General features: G+C 42.3%; 1 protein-coding gene across 3 annotated transcripts in view; it reads left to right on the top strand.

Annotated features, from left to right (window-relative positions):
• Nucleotides 1–202: 202 nt before the first annotated feature.
• DGUOK (deoxyguanosine kinase) overlaps nt 203–24,015 on the top strand; it is a 28,927-nt gene continuing 5,114 nt past the window's right edge. The window contains exons 1-4 of one of the 3 annotated variants that reach the window (XM_033124486.1): nt 203–413; nt 10,972–11,084; nt 18,373–18,560; nt 23,487–23,543. In XM_033124486.1, coding sequence (XP_032980377.1) covers nt 272–413; nt 10,972–11,084; nt 18,373–18,560; nt 23,487–23,543 — 500 coding nt within the window. In that variant the 5' untranslated portion in view covers nt 203–271. Of the gene's footprint in view, nt 414–10,971; nt 11,085–18,372; nt 18,561–23,395; nt 23,544–24,015 lie in introns of all 3 variants that reach the window. The other 2 variants (XM_033124485.1, XM_033124487.1) reach the window with 2 other exon arrangements.

Here is a 24,015-nt window from a genome sequence, read left to right as displayed (position 1 = left end):
ACACCCATCCACCTTCAGTTACCAACAAACTCTCCCAAGTCCCAAACTAGACGACTTTTCCTTCTCGCAATGCTTCTCCACAAACATCGCGACACCAGAGCGGTGCCTTTGGCCTCTCCTTCCCAGTCAGCTTAACCCCACCCACTTCCTGCCTGGCGGCCTCCTGACGTCAGAGGCGCGCCGGAGCTCGTGAAAGGCCATAGCGGGGGCGGAAGTGCTCTCGGAGGAAGTGTTCTGGGCGGAAGTGCTCGTTGTGCTAGTCGTGGGTGGGATGGCTGCAGGCAAGCTCTTTCTAAAGCTGCTGCGAGTACCCGCCAGATCCATGGCTCAGAGCCCACTCGAGGGCGTGCCCCTTTCCAGGGGCCTGCACCCGGGGCGCGGGCCCCGAAGGCTCTCCATCGAAGGCAACATTGGTAAGGGCCGGAAAGTGGCTGCCAAGCCTTGGCCTCCGCTGAGCAGGTGCCTGAGAAGCTGGGAAAGGGAGCTGGGCCCGGAACACCCCCCTTCCTCGTGCCTCCTCCCCCGGTTTGATGCGGCGGGACTGCTTGTTCTGAGCTGCCAGGGCCATTCCCCTCCAAAAGAACACTGTGGGCCATTGCCTCTTTGATTTTCAGGAGCTCAGGCCTCAGTACTCTCCCACATCTGTTGGGTTATAAAAGCCACTTAGTCTGTAGGTAGGATAGATCGAAATTGAAGCGACAAGGAGCTGGGTGTAATTTCTTTGTTCTCCTAAGAGAGGTTTGCCACATTTAGGGGGAAAAAAAGATGCCCGTTTCAAATAGCATTTCAGACAACGAGTAATTTTTTAGTGCAGGTGTGTGCCATACAATATTTGGGGCACACACTAAAAAAGTCATTATCTGAAATGCAGATTTAACTGAGCGTCCTGTATTTTATCTGACAACTCTACCCTAAGAGAGTTTCTAAATTTCATTTATTCAGATACCACTGTCACTATTTTTGCCATGGCTCTTTGCTAGCCCCACTATAATTTCTTAACGTTTTTCTTAGGAGAAACTTTTTAAACCTAAAAACATGTATTAACTTAAAAAGACCTGTTACCGAGAGCAGATAGAAACCTAGTATCTTAAATTAACAGTAATTAAAACCGAATGAAAGCAAAACTTTTCAATTTAATGTTACTAAATTCTGACTTGATACTTTTACCTTTTAAGGTGCTGAGCCCTAAAAGGGGGTTAGCAAGTGTTGCATTGCCAGCAGTAAACTGAGAATTTCTTATTTTATTCATTCAACAAATAACTCTTTGAGCCACTTCCACATGCCAGCACTGTTCTTGACTCTGAGCATGCAGCAGTGAACAGAACTAATATCTCTGCTCTCATGGAACTCAGGTAGATAGAGATAGACAATCAACAACATATGTTAAGCAAAGTAAACCATGTGTTAGGTAGTATCAGTGTGATGGAGACATTTTAGGGATGAGAGAGAGAAATTTTAGGGATGAGAGATTGAGGGAAGTTGCAATTTTAAATAGGGTAGTGAAGACAGCTCACTTGAAAACCTGAAGGTGAGGAAGTGAACCGTGTGGATAACTGGGAGAAGAATCTTCCAGGCAGAGAAAAAACCCAGTGCAAAAGCCCTGAGGTGGAAAGTGTGTTCAGGGAACAGGCGGGAAGCCATTGTGACTGGAGTGGCATGAGCAAGGGGGAGATTAGGCCAGAGGTGGTCAAAGTGTGCAGGCCTTGGAGTCCGTGATGTGATGTTATTGTGATTGAGATGCGAAGCCATAGGAAGGGTTGAGCAGTCGAGTGACATGATTTGACTTAGATTGTAAAAAGACCACACTGGCTGATATATCGAAGGTAGAAAGTGTCTGGAGGTTATTGCAATGATGACCTTTAGTGAGTTGGACCAGGGTGGTAATAGTGGAGGTGGTGAGAGGTGATTGGATTCTAGTTATATTTTAAGGTAGGGCTCACTAGATTTGTTAACAAATACTAGATGTGGAGTGTGAGATACAGAGAGGGGTAAGTGACTCAGTAACTTGAAAGATGGAGTTCCTATTATCTTACAGTGGAGGAGAATGGGAAGAGCAGACTTGGGGCAGGGAGTGGTTTCACTATTTTGTTTTTAGGTGTGTATGGTTTGATATGGTTTTAGATATCTAAGTGGGGATGTTGAATAGGCAGTTGGCTCTATGAGCCTGGAGTTCAGAATCTCCCTGGACTGGAGTTATAAATGCAGATGGTATTTAAAGCCAGAAGACTGTGGGTTGATGGAAAGGACTAAGCCGTGAGGCACACAAATGTTCAAGAAATTGGAAAGATGGGAAGGAACCAACAAAAGACCGAGAAGGAATGACACTGAGAAACCGAAAGAGGATGATCTCCTGAGGCCACGTGGAGAACTTGTTGAGTGAGAGGGGATGGTCCGCTGTGTAATGCTGTCTAAGTGATGGAGCTCTTTGGTGAACTTGAACAACTTCTAGGAGCAGGAGGGGTAAAAGTCTGATTGCGGTGGGTTCGAGGAGAATGGCAGGTGAGGAATTGGAGCCCGTGGGTTAAGCAACTGCTTAGAAATTTTCCTAGAAAGGGGAGACATGGGTGAAATGAGAAGAGGATTTGAGAGGGGTTTTACTTTTTCTTTCTTTTTGTAAGAGAAATTTAATTACATTTGTAAGCTGGTGGCAATGGTCTGGTAAAGAGGAAGAACTTGGTGAGACAGGAGGGAAGACAGAGTTGCTGGAGTGATGTCAGTAAGCAAGAAGGAATGGCCCCTGTAGCCCAAGTGGAGCGTGGTTGGCCTTAGCGGGGAGCAGTTTACTTCTCATAACGGGGAGCATGGCGAGTAAATGCGTACTGACTCGAGTAGGTGGAGTGGGGACGTAGGGCAGGTCTTTTGGTTGTATGTTTTCTCAGTGAAATAGGAAGAAAGATCAGGAAAGAGTGAGTGAGAACAGAGGAGAGACATGAAGTTTCTAGTGAGTGAAGGGGAGCAATGTAGAACTGCGGGGCTCTTGGACTTAGCGGTCGTGAATTTAAAGCAAGACCAGTCACCACGGCTGGGTGTGTTTTTCCAGCCAGATCAGAAACATTGAAAGGAATGAGAAGAGAGGTGCCTGATAGTGTTATTCAAAGATGTCCTGTCCTGTACTTTGGGAAACACGTCCCTAAAGAAAGCTCTGTCCTCAGAGCCCAGAGAGGTACAAAGTACTTCACAAAGTAAGAACTTTGGAGAGGCCATCAGATGAGGTGTGAGATCCCGCTCCCAATTTTCCTGACCTTTGCTTCTTAACCTTTCCAGATTGCTAGGCTTCTTCCTTGCTTTCTCATGCAGCCGAGGCTCACTGACTACCTGCTACAAGGTGGGCTCATGTGTGATACAGCTCCTGTCCTTTGGGAGATCCAAGACAAGTGGGAGAAGCAGGCTTCTAAACATAATTGGTGTACCATGAGATGAGTGCCATGTTTGGGCTTGGAAACTCAGAGTCTCTGGGGTAGGAACTCCCAAGGCGGAGGAAAGGAAAGCGTGTTTCAGGCACAGGAAGTAACGTTTGCCAAGGCAAAGCCTGAAGGAACATGCGGTTGTAATAACGGAAGTAGCTGGATGTGCCTGGATTAAAAGCGCCTGGGAGAGGATGGCAGAACAAGAAATTGGAAGGGGAGGATTTGCCAGATACTGAAAAGCCTTGTGGGCCATGCTAGGAATTTCTTCTATAAGCAGTGGGAGGCTACTGAAAGCATGAAGCCAGTATGTGCCATGACCAGACTAATTTTAAAAAGGAAATTGGCTAGAATGAGCAAATAAAAAGGTCCATAATGCAGGCACTTTCTTTGCATGTCTTGTTTGCTGTAGTACCCATAGTGCCTTGCATCCAGTTTGTTGAATGAATAAATAGGAACAGAGTTTGGAGTAGATAAACTAGTTTTGTGGCTGTCGTAGTAGTTGGGGGGAGAGAAGATGCAGGAATGAAGGGACAGAGAAGTGATGTTTTGAAAGAGATTTTGGAAGTAGAATTGGCAGGACTTGGTGGCCAATTGGAGGTGAGGGATGAGGAGCCATACTCGTAGAAGATGACAGTGAGGTTTCTAGTTTAGACATTGACTCTGAAAACTGGAGATGAAAAGGAAGAGGAAGTCCGGGGAGGCAAGAGAGATGTATTTTATAGGAGGTGCCTCTGAAATACTGTGTTTCCCTGAAAATATGACCTAGCCGGACCATCAGCTCTAATGCATCTTTTGGAGCAAAAATTAATATAAGACCTGGTTTTATTTTACTATAAGACCGGGTCTTATATAATATAATGTAATATAATATAAGACCGAGTCTTATATTAATTTTTGCTCCAAAAGACACATTAGAGTTGATGGTCCGGCTAGGTCTTATTTTCGGGGAAACACGGTATATAGAGAGAGGTGTTCCGAGATAGATTAGAGTATGTGCCTGAAGTTAAAAGAGAGATGGGAGTTGAGATTTCAGCTGTGGAAGTTGTTGACTTGAGGTAGTTGTCGAATCCTGGCAAGTAAATGCAGTTGCCCAAGGAAAGTGACTAATGAGAAGTGGACTGGAGTCCTTTAATCTGGCTCTTGTTAGTTTTATCTCCCATCATTCCATCACCCCACACACTGTGATGACTCTTCCCGAGACAGAATTAGTCACGGCCTCCTCTGTGTGCTCTCATCACATTTTGTACCCACAGCTGCTGCAAGCACTTGAGTTCTGTTGAGAAAGTTTGCACATCCAACCTCTTCCCTGGGTTGGCCACTTCTTGTCTTGTTCATCTTTGTGTCACCAGCACCTAACCCCCTGCCTGACCCCTTGTGCTCATTCACTGTTTACCAGGGCCTGAATCCTGTGCTGCGATAGCCACATGGAAGTTAGTCATTGGGCCCACAAAGGAAATATTTAAAACTGCTGTTGTAATCAAATCAAGAGTTATCTTGTTCTCTAATCACAGGTGGCATCTCCAGACAACCCAGAATGAGAATACCTACCTATTCAGGAAACCTGAACAGGGGAAGGTGAACCCCTGTCCTAACTGAAGTTAGAGCTCCTTAGAGCGACTTGTCTTGTCGTCAGACTGCTCTGAGTCTTGTTCGTCTGATCCTGTAGGTGTAGACCGCAGCATGTGTAAGGAAAATGGATCGGTGAAGTGACAACTAATGGCACCTAGCATGAGTTGTTAAGCCATACGCCGTGTGTGATTGAAAGAGAAAAGCTTGGTACTTAGAATCCCTTAAAATCTCAAAAATAAAATAGCCTATATTTTTAAAAGTATTCATCACTAAAGTGTCGAATCGCCTTCCAAAAACAATTATGTGATGATTACAAACCTAAATTGAAGACAGGAGTGCCATTTGAAATATTGTCAGTGAGTCGTCTCAGACCTTTCTCACTTTGGTTTTAAACACCCCACCAGAGAAGGGGAAACTGTTTGACAGTCTAGAGACTTGTACATGAAAGAGGGGAGGGCTTCCCTAGTGACGTTTCTCCTCCAGCATCCAAGGGGAGTGAGTGAAGAGCTTTCATATGCATCTTTTTTTGAGTATAAACAATCAGGCCAAGAATCCTAGCGGGAAAGAGCTGGTTATTACAAATACTGGAAATTAGAGTCACTCTTTCTGTGGTTCACCTCAGTCCATCCATCCGTCCATCTCCAGCCTTAGTACCTGGCTAGATACTCAGGATGCAAAGGGCAAAAGATCAGTCTGTGTCTTCAAAAAGGTGAGCTCCCAGTCTGGCTGGAGAGAGTGATGGGTCATCAAATAATTGTGGCGTAATACCTTGGGATACGCTGCCTAGGGATGAAGGAAGGAGAGAGTTCAAAGAGAAAGCGACAGTGAAAGGAGGAGTCAGCTGGTGGGCACAGTGGGGGAGGGGGGCATTCCAGATCCGTGAGGGTCGCCTGCTAAACAAAGGAGTTTGGATCATGCTCTGGAAGCTGTGAAGGACCTTTTTTCTCCCCTTTTTTTTTAAAAAAAAAAACTTTTTTTTTTTTTTTTTAAGATTTTATTGGGGAAGGGGAACAATGTGTACTTCCAGGACTTTTTTTCAAGTCAAGTTGTTGTCCTTTCAGTCTTAGTTGTGGAGGGCACAGCTCAGCTCCAGGTCCAGTTGCCGTTGCTAGTTGCAGGGGCCACAGCCCACCATCCCTTGCGGGAGCTGAACCGGCAACCTTGTGGTTGAGAGCCCGCGCTCCAACCAACTGAGCCATCCGGGAGCTCAGCGGCAGCTCAGCTCAAGGTGCCGTGTTCAATTTTAGTTGCAGGGGGCGCCTTTCCCACCATCCCTTGCGGGACTCGAGGAATTGAACCGGCAACCTTGTGGTTGAGAGCCCACTGGCCCATGTGGGAATCGAACCGGCAGCCTTCGGAGTTAGGAGCACGGACCTCTAACCGCCTGAGCCACCGGGCCACCCCCTCCCTTTCTCTTTTTTGTAGTTTCTCATAAAATAATAATAATAAAAGGAATCAGGACAAAAATGTATTAAGTTTCTTTTAAGCCTGCTAAGTGATTTTTGAAAGTTTTCCCAGAATGCATGTAACCTCAGAGCCCATCTGATCCTGGGTACTTAGATTCTGTGTTGGGTATAAGTTCCTTGAGGGCAGGGTCTTAGCCTAGTTCTTAGTACCTACCATTTAGCAGCTACTCCCTAAACGATTGACTGAGTGACTGAGTAAATGAATGCAGCACCAAAATGAAATTCCTGAAGTAAAGGCTTTAATTTTCTATGAAGAATTTTCTGTTTCAAGACAGACTTTTTTATATTTACTGCCTTTGTTTGCTTTTTGGTAAAAGTTTTCAGAAATTGATTTCTTTCCCCATGCTTTTCATCTTGTTTAGGAGAAGAAGATGCTTGGAGGTGATTGTATATTTAAGAGGCTCCCATGAAATACAGCTGTAGGAGTTTAATGTATTACTGTAGATGTTACGTCAGATATTATCTTAGTACTAGATTTTAGTGTAATGTGGTTATAGCAGGCATCGTAGTTTATAGAAAAATTTGCAGGAGGAAAAAAACACGACTTAGGAAAAGATGAACATTAATAGCAGAACTCTTTGGTCCAACTTGTGGAATGACAGTCCTGGTGCTAATAAAAATCAACATGTTGAAGTAATATACGCTAAGGATGTAGCTCCCACCCCTTTTCAAGTCACGGCACATATAATAAAGTACAAGGATAGCCAAGGCCCCAAGGGAAGGCTGATGCTGAGATCTGATACCCCCAAACTTTCATGATACTAAAAAGTATATCAAAAGTTAATGATATAAGAAGCTGGGGCTCTGCATAGAGACCAAAGGGAGGAATTTGTCAGTTTGCCCAGTGTTACATGAAGAGTGGCTTTCGGTGGCCCTGAGTTCTCTGGTCACTGGGAGGAGGCCAATGTAGCACTGGAGAAGCAGCCAACACCACTGCAGACACTCGGTGGCTCCTGGGAACACCTGAAAACATTTATGTTTAAAAAAAACCCCAAGCAGGAAGAAAAAACTGTTATGATCAGGTATCACAGCACTAAAAACAGTTATGCTGTGTCTGGTTTTAATGTAAACATGTAACTTTGAATTCTTTTTTAAAATAATTATTCCATATCTGTGAGTGCTGCCTGGCAGAGCCACGTTCCGTTGGAATGCAGTTGAAGAAATACTGCCCTGTCATACGTGCCCCAGACGCTCCGAGCCCTACATCCGCATGGAGGGCACCACCACTTACTGTCATTCTTTGCCGAACCTGGTTTCTGATTACTAAACTTTGGAATGGGGAGTGGGGTGTTGCCCTGGGGTGATTGTTCCAGTAATTGGAACTGTATATTTCCCATTATATCTCATTTGTTGGCATCCCGGGCTTTGTGTGTTTAAATGGCATGAGTCAGTTTCTGAGAGTCCTGACTGCTCTTAGATGAACTAATAGTGTCTGATCTCAGGTACAGGTGGCACTCCCTAAGCCCAGGGCCCTTCCTTTCCACATGCAGTCGTTTCTTAGGTCATTGTTTTTAACTTCAAAAAAATTTAAGTAATTCTAACAGTCATTCAGGCCCACCCAGCTAACAACTCAGTTACCTTCCTCTTTTCATATGAATTAAAATAGCTTTTCAGCTGATAGGCTGGGACCATGCTTTAGACTTAGTCAACAACCTGCAATCTAATTACTGAGTAACTGCCAGACATTTTAAACTGTGGGCTACTCAGAGCAGGCAGGTATCTGATAATACACGAACTCAACCAATTTGTAATTCCTGTCTTGACAAGCACAGGGGGTTTTATTTAGTAGTCTCGTATGTGGTTCTGAAATCTAAAAAGCTACCTCTGACTTTGATCAGATTGTTCTGGATGGCTTTCACAAAAATAAGTGCGCACCAGGACCACTTCATTGCATACTCTAAAAATGTGAATTCCTGGGGCCCAACCCCAGAGATTCAGATCCTGTTAAAAAACCAAAACCAAGACGCATGAAACAATCAAAACAATTAGATGCTAAACATACCACAGGCAGTTAATATTTCTTGTTTGATTCAGCTGCCCAGTATGGAAGGAATTCAGTGTGAGTTAGAGAAGTCCTGAACTTCATGGACCTTGGGTTTGGGGGGGGGGAGCGGATTTAGACACAGGCCTGGAAGAGCAGGGGAAGGCATTTATTCACTGAAGTGTGGGAAGAGCAGAGGCTGAGCCGATGTGCAAAGGCTCTGATAAGAGGGTGGGGGTGGGACAGGAGTGTGACTGCACAATGCATAGATTCACGTTGTTTGTTCTCCTGTGCTCAGAGGAGGAGTTGGAGTGGTGTGTAATAAATGTCACAGGGGATGTGTGGGCTCTTCTGCTGAGACATCTCGACGCTCGATCAATAACCATGAGTGGCTCATGGAATCACTGGAAGTGTGCCTCCTTCCTTCTCTTGGTTCCACTTGGGTTCCTCCTAAGGGTAGAACTCACTTGAGAAAGATCATCTCTCACAGAGGAGATGAAGTTCCAGATGCAGTCTTAAGATTCAGTTTTTGGTTTTTAACAAAAGTGGGTTTCAGAGGGAACTGAAATTAATGTATTAAGTGTTTCATCCACTCGGATCCTGAGGAGCTCCATCTTTTCTCCCTGGAGAAACGCAGTTACAATGACAGTGGTGGAGTCCTACCCAGACACCGGCCCGGGCACGAAGCAGGATTAGCTAGTTCCGTTAAGGCTTTACGCAGGAGGTACTTCTGAGCAGAATCTTGAAGACTGAGTTGGAGTTGGCCAGGTGAGGAGAGGAGGTGTACCAGGAAAGCGGAAGTATATGCACAGTCCCATTTGCAGCGGAGGACGTGGCGTGATTGGAGCTACAAGGAGTTTGGTCCAGGGGAGCGCAGGATACCTGAAGGGAAACTGAGGCCAGAGAGGTGTATGAAGGGGCTAGATGACTGTGTCTCGTAGGCCATGCTGAAGGCTTGGATTTTGTCATGAAGGCAGTCAGGAGCAGTCAGAGAGTTTGAAGTAATGCTGTTTTGTGTTCACTGTGGCTGCAGTATGAATGATGGCTTGAAGAGGGCAAGGCCAGAGTTGGCGAGGCAAGAGATGAGAGCCTGGTCTTGAGCAGGAGGTGGGACTAGAGAGGAAAGGACAGATGGGGAAAATGTATGGAGAAGGCTGGTGCAAAAGCACTTGGTGCCCACTTGAGGTTTGGCAGAGGAGGAAGCTCCGACGGTGAGTGGATAGCACTGCCACGCCCTGAGGTCTGGGATGTGGGAAGAAGTTCAGTTTGGTGGGGAAGATGATGAGTTCACTTAGGGAATGTATTGACTTTGAGGGGTTTGTGGGATATCCACGTAGGGGTGTCTGGAAGGCTGTTGGATGCTGAGTCTGGAGCCCGGGAAGGTATGGGCCAGACATTGGTGTAAATGGGAAAAGATAACTTGATGTTGTGGTACTAGGTTGATTTCATCTCCAACGTAGTTTCCAAAGCAACTGCTAATTTCCACCTCCTCTGCCATCACGATGTTGGTTCAAGCTATTGTCTTCTGACTGGTCTGCCTACTTCCTTATCAGTCCATTCTTACACAGCTGGCGGAGTGCACTTTTAGAAATGAGATGGAAGTTTGTCATTTCCCTGCTTAAAGCCCATCACCACTGACTTCCCATCGCCCTTAGAGTAGACTCGGACTCCTTACCATGGCTGCAAGGCTCTGCGTGACCTGGCCCCGACCTGCCGGCCTGCCTCTCCACGCATATTTCGGTCATTCATTCTTCTCCCTCACTGACCACGCTGTAGCTGCACTGGCTTCTTCAAGGCCACAGACTTCTCTTTTGTCCTGTTGTGCACCCAGTTCTTTCGCCTCTCCCGACCTCTGTTCATGCCGCTCCTTTTCCCCTACACTTCAGGTTTTACCTCAGGTGTATTTCCGAGGAACCTTCCCTAATCTGAGCTATATTAGAGCCATCCTGCATTTTTCTTTTCTAGCGCTTCTTTTAACACAATGTGTTATTAGTTGCTTTTGTGTTTGTTTAGTAATCTGTCCATACGAGCTCTGTGAGGGCAAAATCCATCCTGTATTTGTTTATCATTGTACCTCTAGTGCCAGACAGTCCTGAGCACGTAGCAGCGCTCCCTGAATATTGGTCAAATTTGTTGAATGAACGAGAATCATAATCTTCGTTTTCTATCTTGAAAAACTTGCAATTTTTAGTCACAGATTGAATAGGACTATGATTCAAACTTTGCAAGCAATGTAGCTGATTTCATCTACTTTTGATGGTCTATGTCATTTTTAACTCTTACTATTACTCTTTGTCTCTGGGAGGTTGGGACATTAAAACTGCAAATCAAATCTTCGGGGTATTTTTCCTCCCCGTCGCCTGCATTCATCGTGGTGACCGGTTAGCACGGCCTGATCCATTGTCAGTTTGACAATGGTATATGGCTGCTGCATTTTGAAATGGGAAAAACTGGTACTTGTTCCCTTGAGTAGGACAGAGTTTGGTAGCCGCCTTCCCCTTCAGCTCGGATGTGGGAAGTATCCCAACACATGCTGTTTGCATTGCAGCTGTGGGAAAGTCCACCTTTGTGAAGTTACTCATGAAAACTTACCCAGAATGGCACGTAGCTACTGAACCTGTAGCAACATGGCAGAATGTCCAGGCTGCTGGCACACAAAAAGTAAGTTTTCAGTTGTGTGGGTCGTTGGCAGGTGTGGGTGAGTAAACTAATTGTAGTAATCTAACTTGCTTTGAGTAGTTGAAGCAGCCCAGTTTGCGTCTCCTCTTTAAAATAACCTTCATTCCAGAAAGCAGACCATGTGCACCAAAGAGGATAAGACTTGTTTGAATGTGTTTTTGATTCTTGTGGTTTTTACATGCCTACAAAAGTGACTACCTCTATTCTGTGTGGTTTCCCAAAGCATGTGTCATGCAGGAGACCCTGCTCGCTGCACCATGTGTTATGCAGGGTGTCACGCGGGGTCTCTGGTCCCGCACCCCGCATAAAAACGCAGGACATGGTGAGGCCAAAAAGGAACACCCACGGAGCCATAGGTAGGGGAGTCACACCAGTATACTCTCACTGGCAGCTGGGTTGGAGACACAGGAAGCAGGAGCCACACTGTTCACAACCCTCACTGCGCCGCTTGCAGGCTCAGCCACCATCTCCTTGCTAGCCCCCCTTTTCTGCTAGCGTAGCCACGGCAGTTATATTAGTGGCCAATAGCTCACTGGTTACAGCTGACGGCCAACTAGCCACAGCTGATGGCCATCCAATCACAGTTGATGGCCATTTACTACCTGAGCCAGCACCTTTCTATGTGAGGCCGAGAGCCTGGAATCTGCTTTCTGGGGCTCTGTCCCCACAGCATGTCCAGCCATTCTGGTTTGGAAGATTAATTTTGTCATTCCTACCCTTAAGTAACCATCAGGATTGAGTTAATTATAATGATTTTAACTTACTTATGAAGTCTTAGAAATTGGAAAGGACCTTAGAGAGCACCTAGTTATACTTTGAGTCAATGCAGATACAATAACTAACATTTATGAAGCACATCCCATATGCCAAGCAATGCACATGTCATTTATGCCTCGTGGCCCAGCCCTAGTGTCTGCTCTGCTGCTTTGGGAAAGGCTCCAGGCTTGGTCGCAATGCCATCCACAGCAGTGCGAGGCGGGGAGGGCCAGTGTGGACGCGCGCCTGAGCGGTAGGTAGCTGAGGGAGTGGCCCGCCATGCCTCCTGCGGCCACCGGGAGCGGTCACTGAGTGGCTCATGCGGGGTTTTAACAACCCGAATTGTTAGAAAGTTCTTGTGTGAGCCACTTTGCATACCTGTGACTATGACTCATCGATTCAAGTTCTGTCTCTTAAGTATTTTAACTTTCCCACATGGCAACTCTTCAGAGAGTTGAAGGCGATGAAATATTTACCTGCTCTTTCTCCCCGTCAAGTCTTCTCTCTTTCAAGCCAAACACCATTTTCCTCCAGACTGTTCCTCATTCTGAAGTAAGTTTGTCTAGGTGATGAGCTCCGGTTTGTTGGTTTTCCATTTAGAAATTACTAAGAGTGGGACTCAGAGCTGAACGGGACATTCTGGATGCAATCTAAATGGTCCACAGTACCATAGAACTTGTTCTGGATGCCATGTTTCCATTATTCCAACTTAGGATCGTGTTACGTTTTTGAGCAGGCACCCCATGCTTATTGAGGATATTTGTTTTTTAAATTGTCTTCTTGTATGTAGGGGTGTGTGTGTGTGTGTGTGTGTGTGTGTGTGTGTATTTGTGAAATTAACTTTTCCATTTAGAGAATAAATTATGTATCTTTTTTTCTGAGTATGCCACAGGTCACCTGTTGTGGGGGTTTAAAAATATGTCCACAAATTGTTTGATACGCTTTCACTTCAAGAGATGGACCTTAATTCTCCTCATGAGTGTGGGCTAGACTTAGTAACTTGCTTCTGATGAGTAGAATGTGGCAGGAATAACAGTGTGACTCCCTGGGGTAGGATGCAAGAGACATCGCATCTTCCGTCTTGTTCTCTCTTGATCACTTTTGGCTCTGGGAATGCCAGCTGCCATGTCGTGAAGCATCCCCACCTGTGAAGAGGCCCACACAGCAAGGAACCGAGTCCTGCCAATGGCTGTGTGAGTGAGTCTTCTCGGAAGAGGTTCCTTCAGCCCCAGTCAAGTCTTCAGATGGCTCTGGTCTCAGCCAACATCCTGGCTGAACCTCATGGAAAACCCTGAGGCAGAACAACTCAGCTAAGTGTGTCCCAAATTCCTTGTTCACAGAAAATGAGATAAAGGATGTTTTTTTGTTTAAGCCACTAAATGTTGGCAGAATTTGTTGTGCAGCAATAGATAACTAATACTCCCATAACCCCGATATTGAGAGGTAAAACGGTTAATTAACATTTCGTCTTTTTAGATTTCTTTCTACAGAGGAGAAAATACATATATTTACATACACTTGCATAAACGAATTAAAACATGTACATTTACTTTTTTAAAACAAATTATGATTATTACCTGCATGTAACTTGATGTACAAGGTCTTCCTCTCATAGTAATGTCATTTTAATGGTGGCAGTATACTGCATAATATGCTGTATTGTCATTTAGTGATCAAGTCTCTTATTTTGAATACTTAATTTTCTAACTTTTCCTTATTATAAACAATGATGAGTATCTTTGGAGCTACATCTTTTTTCTTTTTAATAGCTAAATGGTGTGTGGTCTTATTTTACATTTCTTTGTCTAGGTGATGAGCTCCAGTTAGTTTTCCATTTAGAATTTACTAACATGTTTGCATTTTGCATGTATATTTATAAGTTTGATTGGCATTACTATTTGTGTATGTAGTTTTGACAGGTTTTACCATTAGGGTTATGAAAATGAATTGAGAAGTTCTGCATCATTTTTAGTATAGGAATTACCTATTCTTTGAAGTTAATGATAGAAATCATTTTCTTGACTCTCCCATTAGCAAGGCTGAGAAAGAATAATATCCAGTGTTGCTGAAAGTATGAGGAAATTGGTACAACTTTTCTGAAAGAAAATTTTGTAAAATCTAACAAAAGTGTCAACAAGATAAATAATTTTTCCACATCAAAATTCTAGTTCTAGATTACCCTAAGAAAATACAAAGGGGAATAAAATTTTTAAATGATAAGGATTCAGTGCTGTTTGGGGGAAATATTGGATAACTGCTGCTTTCTCAATTATTATTCAGGGTTTTTTTTAACCTTCCTGAGTCAACTTTGATAATTTTTCTTAGAAAATTGTCCTTTTATTTTCCAATTTAATAAAGTAAAGTTAGTACATGTATTCTTTTATATTTTTAACTCTTCTGTATCCAGAATTATTTTATCTTTTGTCTGATGTTGCTTATTTGTGTGACTGTTCTGGGAGGGATAGATTAGACAGATGATTATCTATTTGTCCTTTTTTAGAAAACCCAAATAATGGTTTTTATTTTTTAATTCCGTGGGGGCTTGCGTTATTTTTGCCTTTAGATTTATTCATTACTTTCTCAGAATTTCTTTTTTTTTAAGCTTTTTAGTTTGAGTGATTAGTTTGTGTATTTTTTCCTTTTTTCTGCCTTAATAAAAGCAATTGCAATTGGAAATTTTCTTCATGGAATAAGCTTTGGCCCTGTCTTCTAGATTTTGACATAATAAAATTTTAACTGAAATTTCTAAATAGTTTGTAATTGTAGTTTTGATTTATTCTTTGCCCAGTAATTATTTTTAAAGTATTTTACATTTTCTGAGGAGAATTTGTGTGTGCATTATTTTGCTATTCTAATTTTATTTTGTTATGGTCAGACAGTGTGGCTTATATAATTTCTAATTGGAGGAATTTACTAAGGTTTTCTTCATGACTTATGTATGATCAATTTTTATGTATGATCAGTTTTGGTAAATGTGCCATGGACTTTTAGGAAGAATATGTATTATCTATAAGGTATGGAGTTTGATGGGATGTATTTTCTGAATTCTAAGATGCCATTGATCGTTAAGATACATCATGAATTTAATAACACTTCTACACAATATTTAAAATGTCTGTTAAGTTTAATTTAATGAACATATTAAGTTGTATCCCAGCTTTAGATATGTGGGAAAAAATGATTTACAGTCTTATCCTCCAAGCTCTCATTTTTGGATTCCACCTTTTGTATTAAATTGTGATATACGTATGTTAAAATATTGTGCTTTTGTTGTGTTTTGTCCATTTCTCCTTGTACTTTTAATTGGCTTTGCCATATGTGTATATATTTCAGTGCTTTATTATTTCATGTAAAAAGGTTCTTAACTTTGTGGAGTCTTTATTGATTTATTAGTATTAAAAAAAAACCCTCCTGTGGCATTTAATGCTTTTTTTTTCTTAATACGGTTTTGCCATACATGCTTTCTTTTTATTTGCATCTACTTAGTGGATTTTTCTGTCCCTTTGTCTCCAACCAATTTATGTCATCTTGTTGTAGGTTTTTCTTGTTTTGAGTATTTTTTTGATGAACAGGATTTTTCGTTTTTACCCAATATTAGAATTTGCCTTTCCTGGGAATTTTTCTCTTTTATTATGATTATGTTTAATTAATCCTGCCACCTTATTTGTGCTTCCATCGCCTTTTTTTCTTTTTCCTATCTTTGACGTTTTATTTTTGTCCCCGTCATTCATATGGCAAATTTATTATTTTTATTCTACCATAAACATTTAAATTTTAAAAAGATACATGTTTAAATCTCTCAACGTTAATAGAGTCTGTGAAGGAAAGAAAAAAAACCTCTACTACTTTTTTATTACCTTTTTCTTCAGACTCTGTCTTCCAGGTATGTTGAAATCTGCTGAAATTTTAGAGCTCCAGAATGCTGGTTGATCGCTGACCGCTTTTTACTCATCACATCTTCCCATTTCTTAATTCTTTGTTTTGATTAATGTTTCAGGTGGTTGAAATATATTTTAGAGAAGTGTTTCTTTTAATAAAGGTATGTGAGTGGTCTAATTTATGAGGGATTGCTTGTCTAAAAATGTCTTTCTCTTGCTCTGGAATGTAACAGGTAGTTTCTGTTGTAGAGAAGTGTTACATAGTTATGATCCTTTTTATATATGTATATAAGGAATTCATGTTTTTCCCTTTCCCCTCAGGTTTTTGTTTTGTTTTTTGTGAGTTGTTGACATTTTGCCAGGATAGATCCAACTGTGGGTATGTGTGTGTGCACACTTCATATGTAAATACATAAAAAATCTTTTCTGATACTCAGTGAATTTCTCTGGTGGTAAGTCTTGCATCTCAGAAATTTTCTTTCTTTATTTTTTCTTTGATTTTAGCTTTTTTCAGGTCATTTACCTCTGTGACTAACTCCTAGTTATACCATAGTTTTAAACTATAGTTCTGTTCTTAGAGATAAAAAATGTTTCTATTATGCAGTGATTCTCGGTGTTGGTGAGATTTGATGTGAGGGAGACACACACTTTAGGAGGAATGACCTTCCTCTGCTCATCTCTTTTTTTGATGGGGGTTGCATTTCACCTCTGCCTATTGGACTCTTGTCCCATGAGAAGGAAAATTGTTTCCGTGGCTAGGTAACTTTGAGTTATGGGTACTGTGAAGTTGCAGATCATTTTAGCCCCTCTTTACAAAGTTGTTTGAGTTGTAATTTAATTAATTGTTGTCAGATGGAGCACAGGTGGTATTATATCTTGATGTGTCTTTCCAGAGTAAAGAAAGAAAAAAAAAACACAAAACCCAACCTTATCACTATATTAGATGTATATTGCATCTCCTTTTTCCAACCTGCATGCCTTTTCATTTCTTTCATAATTCTCTGCTTTTTTTCCTCTTAGTTGAGGGAAAATTTCTTGAGCTGATACTCTGTGATATTCAATAATTAGATTCGTTGCAGTATATAGTCTGCTAGTTACTTATCTTCATTGGGTGTTTTGCTTTGGCAATTGCATTTTTCTCTTAAGAATGTTCTTTTCATATTGCTCCTTTTTTATGACAGCCTGTTCTTACCAATGTGGCAATCTCTTGAATCTCATTGAGATTCTTCTGTTTTTTCCTGTTTCTGGCAACAGCTGCCTCCTAAGAGGCTGTTTGTCCTAAGCACACAGATTGGTCCTCTCTTTTTGAATTGCTGAATATTTTTATATGCAACGATTATCCCTCTGTTTGTTTATGTGTTTGAAGCGATGCTTGCCTTTATTCTGTAGCTGAGATGGTTCTTTCAGAAACTGTGCAGGCTCCTGTGCAGTTTTTAGTTGCAGAACAGTTTCCCTTTGCTCAAAGCCTGCTGGTGGAATAGCCCCACCCAGCCAATCTACTGCATCTGTTAACACAGCACCCCACTCCATTAAGCGCGCTTTCGTGCAGCGGGCTTTCAGAACTGTTCTGCCTTATATTCTAGCTCTTTATATCCTTGTCACCCCGCCCCTTTTCCTTTTGCATTGTGAGCTCCTTGAGTTTGGGAACCATGTCTTGCTCGCCCTCGAATGGAGAAATATTAGAATGAAGAAGTTATAGGAAGCCAGGTTTGAGTCCCCATTCGGTACTTACTCACCATGAGACCTTGGCCAAGTGACTTAACCTTTCTGAGTAGATTTGCCCCTCAGGAGTGTGGGCATGACAGTAGTACCTCATGAAGCTGTTTTGAAGATTGAGATGACATAGCACAGTGAACATGGAAATAAATCTGAGCAGACCTAGCCCCTGTAGCACCAACTCCACACAGGCTTCAGTTATGGTGACGGAGTGAATGCACATCCAGAGTGCTTTGTGTAGAACTCACTTTTGCACTGAGTCAGTGGTCGAGCCCAGGAAAGAATTCAGGGCTCCTTCTGAGTGTCCCCCACATGCTCCCCGACTGCACGTGTAGTAAATGGGTCGTCAGCTGCCTTTCATAAAGTCTGTAGAATGGAGAAGGGGGGTTTTGTTTGTTTTAACAAATTGTAGCCCTTCTTGTAAGAGAGAGAGAGAATTCTATTTGGTTGGTTGGATTTTTCAAATAATAAGTTGCTTTCTTGTCTCAGTTGAAGTTATAAAGAAATAGCCACAAATGGAAGCTCAAGAGGGAGGCAACATAGTATTACAATGGAAAACTTTGTTTCCAAGTGTAGTTTTAGATGGTTGTTGATTGTGAAGTCTCCCTCAGACAGACTCCACAAGCCTGTCAATCAGTAAAATGCTAATTCTATGTGTGGTTTTTCCTCTGCTTTTCTCTGATATGTTGAAAGTGGCTTGTCATCTCCCTCTATCAGACTCCTGTCTAATAAAGTAGGAAAATCTCTTCCTTGATTATGCAGCTTTGACTAAGCTGGGGGATGTGATTGTGTCTTTTTGCTAGAAGGAAATTTGTAATTGCTTCTCTCATTGATTAGTAAACCTGCAGGGGGAGAGGGGGAGGTAACACCATGAAGTAAATATGCCTTCCAGGGACTTCTCTTTTGTAATTTCCCTCTAGGCCTACACTACCCCAAATCTTGGAAACTTGTTGGATATGATGTACCAGGAGCCAGCACGATGGTCCTACACATTCCAGACATACTCTTTTATGAGCCGCCTGAAAGTACAGCTGGAGCCCTTCCCTGAGAAGCTCTTACGGGCCAGGGAAGCGGTACAGGTCTTTGAGAGGTCTGTGTACAGTGACAGGTAAGACCCCGAGCCCTCCATTGGTTACAGGCCCCGTGCTCTGCGCTGCATGTTTTTTCTTCTTCCTCACACCCTGCACCATTCTGGTCACTAAAAAATGTACTTTTAAAAAAATGTCTTCTTTTTAAAGATAACTAACTCTATACAGATTTGTTCAGACATAATTCCACAGGGTTATCATATATGTCAAGAAAGGAAATTCTATTTTTCATTAGTTTCCCACATTGCTACTGATTGTTTTCCTATTTTCTGGCACAGAGGCAAGCTGGTAGTTACCTAATATAAACATTACATGCTAAAAGGCACAGAATAGATACTTAAAGCAGTATATGTTCTAGGAAACACAATGAATCAGTGGTGATTCATTTGGCCAGAGTCTGTAATGGACATTTACTGCCTGTGTGAGGTCAGGGGAAGGGCGTCATCCTGACCACCTGAGAGAGTGAGATGTGGAGGCACTTTTAATGAAAGCTAGTAGCTGGCTTGGGGATTCAGTCCATCTGTTCCAGGGGCGTTAGTCCATCTAAACTCCAGAATTCCTGGCTGTGCCAGCAGACAAGGCTGTGACTTAAGCCATTTGGAGACACAGTAAGGGTTCCTTGATCTGGACACTGGTAAGGTGTTTTTTTTTTTTTTATCTGAAGGCTGTGAATCACCTGTGTCGGTGTGAAGTGGTGGTTTAAAGCATGATGGTCTGTCTTAAGCCCCTCTGTGTTCCCAAAATGGAAAATGCTGCATTTTCATTGTCCATTCACTTCTAAAGACACTAAGTTAGTTGCCCACTTAATTCCAAGTTAGACAAACTAGTTCTACTTCTTAGTGCTCGCAGAAAGCCTCCTGGAGGGGAAAATAAAGGTACCTTTGTAAGTGTCATGTGATTTGTTTTAATATTACTCGAAATCAGGCAAGATATGTAAAACAAACCCTGTGGGCTACACATTCCTTCTCTGTACCCCGAGAAAGCCTACCCTTTGTAAGAGCTGAATTTGTGGATAACAAGTGGTTGGGCTCTAGACTGGTGTTTTTCACCTGTTGGGCATACTACTTCCTATTTTCCTTTCCCCTCTCTCAAGCTATGTCTCCTGAACTAGGAAGATGAATCACATAACCACCGGAGTGACTTAAAACATACTCACCAACCATGTTTTCATTTCCAGCCCTTTAGTGAATTAGGCATATGAGGGAACCCTCAGAAATATACTTTGTTGGAAGCTACAAGATCTTAACATTTACTTGTAAAGGAGGAGATGAAAATAGATTGCACTATAAGCAGCTACAACATTCTAGATGTTTTCTTCAAAGGGGGCAAGTTTTGAGACAGAAAGGATAACTAATTACGCATTCTAATCCTGATAGTAATTTAGAGCGATTCCACTCAAAAATTCATTCATATGCATTTAGTGAGCACAGATGCATTCAGTGCTGTCTGTGTTCAGGTACCAGGCCGGCTGGAAGCAGGAAGCAGGCAGCAGGAAGCAAGACAGACCCAGTCCTTGCCTTCACGGCAGCCTTAGTCTGCCAGGGAGCTCTGAGCCTGCACACATGCTCACGTGTGCTGTGTGTCCCAAAGGAGGAACGCGGGTTGTTTGGGAGAGTGGATGACAGGCAGGAAGAAATCCACATCTTCTCTGTTTGAGATCAAAGAAACAATAGCATGGGGTTTTAAGAGCAGGGACCCTGCTGCCTCTGAACTCAAGTTGGTTCTTCTGAGCAGCGGCTGCGTTCAGACTGCAGTACCCTCCCTGTAGGGACCAGCGTCCCGGCCTTCCACTCTCACTCTCCGTCACCACTGGCTTTGGAGAAATAAAGAAATGCTCATCCTCAGAAATGGCGAGGGCCCCTTTTATACGGCTTATTAACAGATACTTGATTTCTCTTTATAAGATCTTAATTTCCACATTACCTGTGAAGATGCTGAAAACGTTTTTCAGAAATTCAGTTTCAAAAGTCACTTCTTTTCTTTGTTGCCTTTAGCTAGACTATAGCTAAACCATTCCAGACCGGGAGAGTTGCCTTCTGGACTCCCAAATTGGTTTCTTCATAGCCTAGCAAAGAGGTAGTTATAATAACGACCACAACACCTTCACTGCTATATGCCATTCACTCCTCCAAGCGCCTCCGAGTAGTATATACGGGCCTCACTACAACTCCGCGAGGTGGCGTCTACTGTTCTCTCTGTGCAGAGGGAGAAACAGGCTGAGAGTTTGGTATGTGCCCCTGGTGACACCACTGGTGAATTCTGGAGGCAGCGGCAGACTCGGGAGTGTGACTCTGCAGCCCATTCTCTTACATACCACACACAACCTTGCAGTATATACCTCCCTCCCTGAGCCATTCGTACGCCAGGATTCTGAATTTCATTTTCTCAGAAGTGGCCAGTTGCTGAACGTTGCCTTAGAAACTGGAGTTTATTGTGTAGGATGTAAATTGTGTTTTGTACCAAGATGCCTGAGGTATGAAAGCAGAATTGACCTTTCTGAAGTGATGATGGTCTCAGGTTAGCTCTGATTTCCTATTTACCAGAATGTTCCTTAAGTTGTGGAAGTAAGCAAAGGGCAAAACTAGTTGATTTTTATATTTGCTTTCTTATATCTGGGTGAGAGGCTCAGCAGCAGATGAAGCAAGTAAATAAGAACCTGTGCTTTTGGCAGAAAGTCTGCTGTCTTGGTAATCCAGCAGTTAGTAGGAAATGCATTTCCTGCTACAGAGGTGCCGCCACTGAAATACAGTTCCTTCTCTACTTCTCAGTTAAACAGAAGCATTTCTCAGCAGCCTGGAGACTCAGAAGCCCTTAGTCCTTAAATGAAATGTGGTGGGTGGTCTGTACTAGATTGGTTTTTGTTTGGGGGCTCGCTACAGTAACAGTAAGGAAATCGCAAAAGTTTGAGTGTACATGCACCATTTGCTATGTGTCCTGACTGGTTTCCAGCAGGGAAAATTGCTAGTGACCAATAATAGATACGCTCTTCCCATGCCCCTTTTCTTCCAGAGGATTAATCCATCTGGAGAGCTGTGACCTGGGCCTCTAAAATCTAGATGCTATTGCCCATCCTAGTGTTGAGCAAGGAAGGAGATAGAGGTCAAAAATTCAGCTTTCTTAGAACAAAAAAAATCATCAGATTTGTTTGGAACCACAAAAGACCCCGAATAGCCAAAGCAATTTTAAGAAAAAAGAGCAACGCTGGAGGTATCACACTCCTGGACTTTAGCTTGTACTACAGGGCAACAATAATAAAAACAGCATGGTACTGGCAGAAAAACAGACACATAGACCAATGGAATAGAATTGAGAACTCAGAACTAAAACCACATAAATATGGACAGATAATTTTTGACAAAGAAGCAAAAAACATACAATGGAGAAAAGACAGCCTCTTCAATAAATGGTGCTGGGAGAATTGGAAAGCCATGTGCAAAAGAATGAAACTGGACTGCTATCTGTCACCATGTATCAAAATTAATTCAAAATGGATCAAAGACTTAAGCATAAGACCTGAAACAATAAACTGCATAGAAGAAAACATAGGTACTAAACTTATGGACCTTGGGTTCAAAGAGTGTTTTATGAATTTGACTCCAAAGGCAAGGGAAGTAAAAGCTAAAATAAATGAATGGGACTATATCAAACTAAAAAGCTTCTGCACAGCAAAAGAAACCATCTACAAAATAAAGAGGCAACCAACTGAATGGGAGATTTTTGCAAACAGCACCTCTGATAAGGGGCTAATATCCAAAATATACAAGGAACTCATGCAACTCAACAAGGAAAAAACAAACAACCCAGTTGAAAAATGGGCAGACGACCTGAAGAGACATTTCTCCAAAGAGGACATACAAATGGCAAATAGACATATGAAAAAATGCTCAACATCACTAATCATCAGAGAAATGCAAATAAAAACCACAATGAGATACCACCTCACCCCAGTCAGAATGGCTATCATCAACAAGACAAATAGTAACAAGTGTTAGAGAGGCTGTGGAGAAAAAGGAACCCTCATACACTGTTGGTGGGAATGCAGACTGGTGCAGCCGTTATGGAAGGCAGTGTGGAGGTTCCTCAAAAAATTACGAATAGAATTACCATATGACCCAGCAATCCCTCTCCTGGGTATCTACCCAAAAAATCTGAAAACATTTATCCATAAAGACACGTGTGCTCCAATGTTCATTGCACTTTATTTACAGTGGCTAAGACATGGAAACAACCAAAACGTCCTTCGATAGATGAATGGATAAAGAAGTTGTGGTATATATACACAATGGAATATTATTCGGCGGTAAGAAAAGATGAAATAGGACCATTTGTGACAACATGGATGGATCTTGAGATTATAATGTTAAGCGAAATAAATCAGAAAAAGCAGAGAACCATATGATTTCAGTGATATGTGGTATATAAACCAAAAACAACAAAAGAACAAGAGAAACAAATGAGAAAAAAAAACTCATAGACACAGACAATAATTTAGTGGTTACCAGAGGGTAAGGGGGGGTGGGGGGTGGGAGATGAGGGTAAGGGGGATCAAATATATGGTGATGGAAGGAGAACTGACTCTGGGTGTGAACACGCAATGGGATTTATGTATGATGTAATACAGAATTATACACCTGAAATCTATGTAACTTTACTAACAATTGTCTCCCCAGTAAATTTTAATTAAAAAAAAAATTCAGATTTCTTAAAAGATTGGTAAGGAGCCAAAAAGGGTAAGTGGCTTGAACAGATATGGAACAAGTTGGTTATTGATTTTTCTGCTTCTCTCTCTCTTTTGCCTTTCATTCCATTTCCCATTCTTCTCCCCTCCCCCCATCCAACTTATATTTCCAACCAGGTATATCTTTGCAAAGAATCTTTTTGAAAATGGTTCCCTTAGTGACATGGAGTGGCATATCTATCAGGACTGGCATTCTTTTCTCCTGCAGGAGTTTGCCAACCGGGTCCAGTTACATGGCCTCATCTACCTGCAGGCTTCTCCCCAGGTAAGGCAGAACCTAAAGCAGCCTGTCCTGGGGGAGCCCTGAGGGTCCCTCCCTTCCATTTGCATCTATTTACATTCAGATGTGTCCTCCCCAAGGTACTGAGATGAAGAGGGACCTGACTAAAGCACACTGTTTGCATGGGATTTTTTTTAAAAGAATTTTTGTAACCATATCAGTAAAGCAAGAATTATGCCAAATGCTCAAAATAGGAGTTTACCTAGACTTCTGGGGGGGGAGAAAAGTTTGCTCTATTAAGCAAATTAATAGTAAAAATGGAAATGTCAGCCTGTTTTAGGAGAGACCTTAGCATCGATGTTTGCCTGCCAGCAGTGAATGAATATAGTTTTTATAAAAAGAATTGCTCTGCCTTTATGTATAATTGAAAACATAAAGTCACATTTTTAAAATTACGCCTTTTCATTAATTCTGACAATATTTTTTTCTCAGAGAGGAAAATTAAGTAGCTTTGCTA

This window comes from Rhinolophus ferrumequinum, chromosome 13, assembly GCF_004115265.2.
Source record: "Rhinolophus ferrumequinum isolate MPI-CBG mRhiFer1 chromosome 13, mRhiFer1_v1.p, whole genome shotgun sequence".
Lineage (NCBI taxonomy): Eukaryota > Metazoa > Chordata > Mammalia > Chiroptera > Rhinolophidae > Rhinolophus > Rhinolophus ferrumequinum.
The sequence above is the reverse complement of the archived record's forward strand: the minus strand, read 5'-3'. Positions and strand labels throughout refer to the sequence as shown.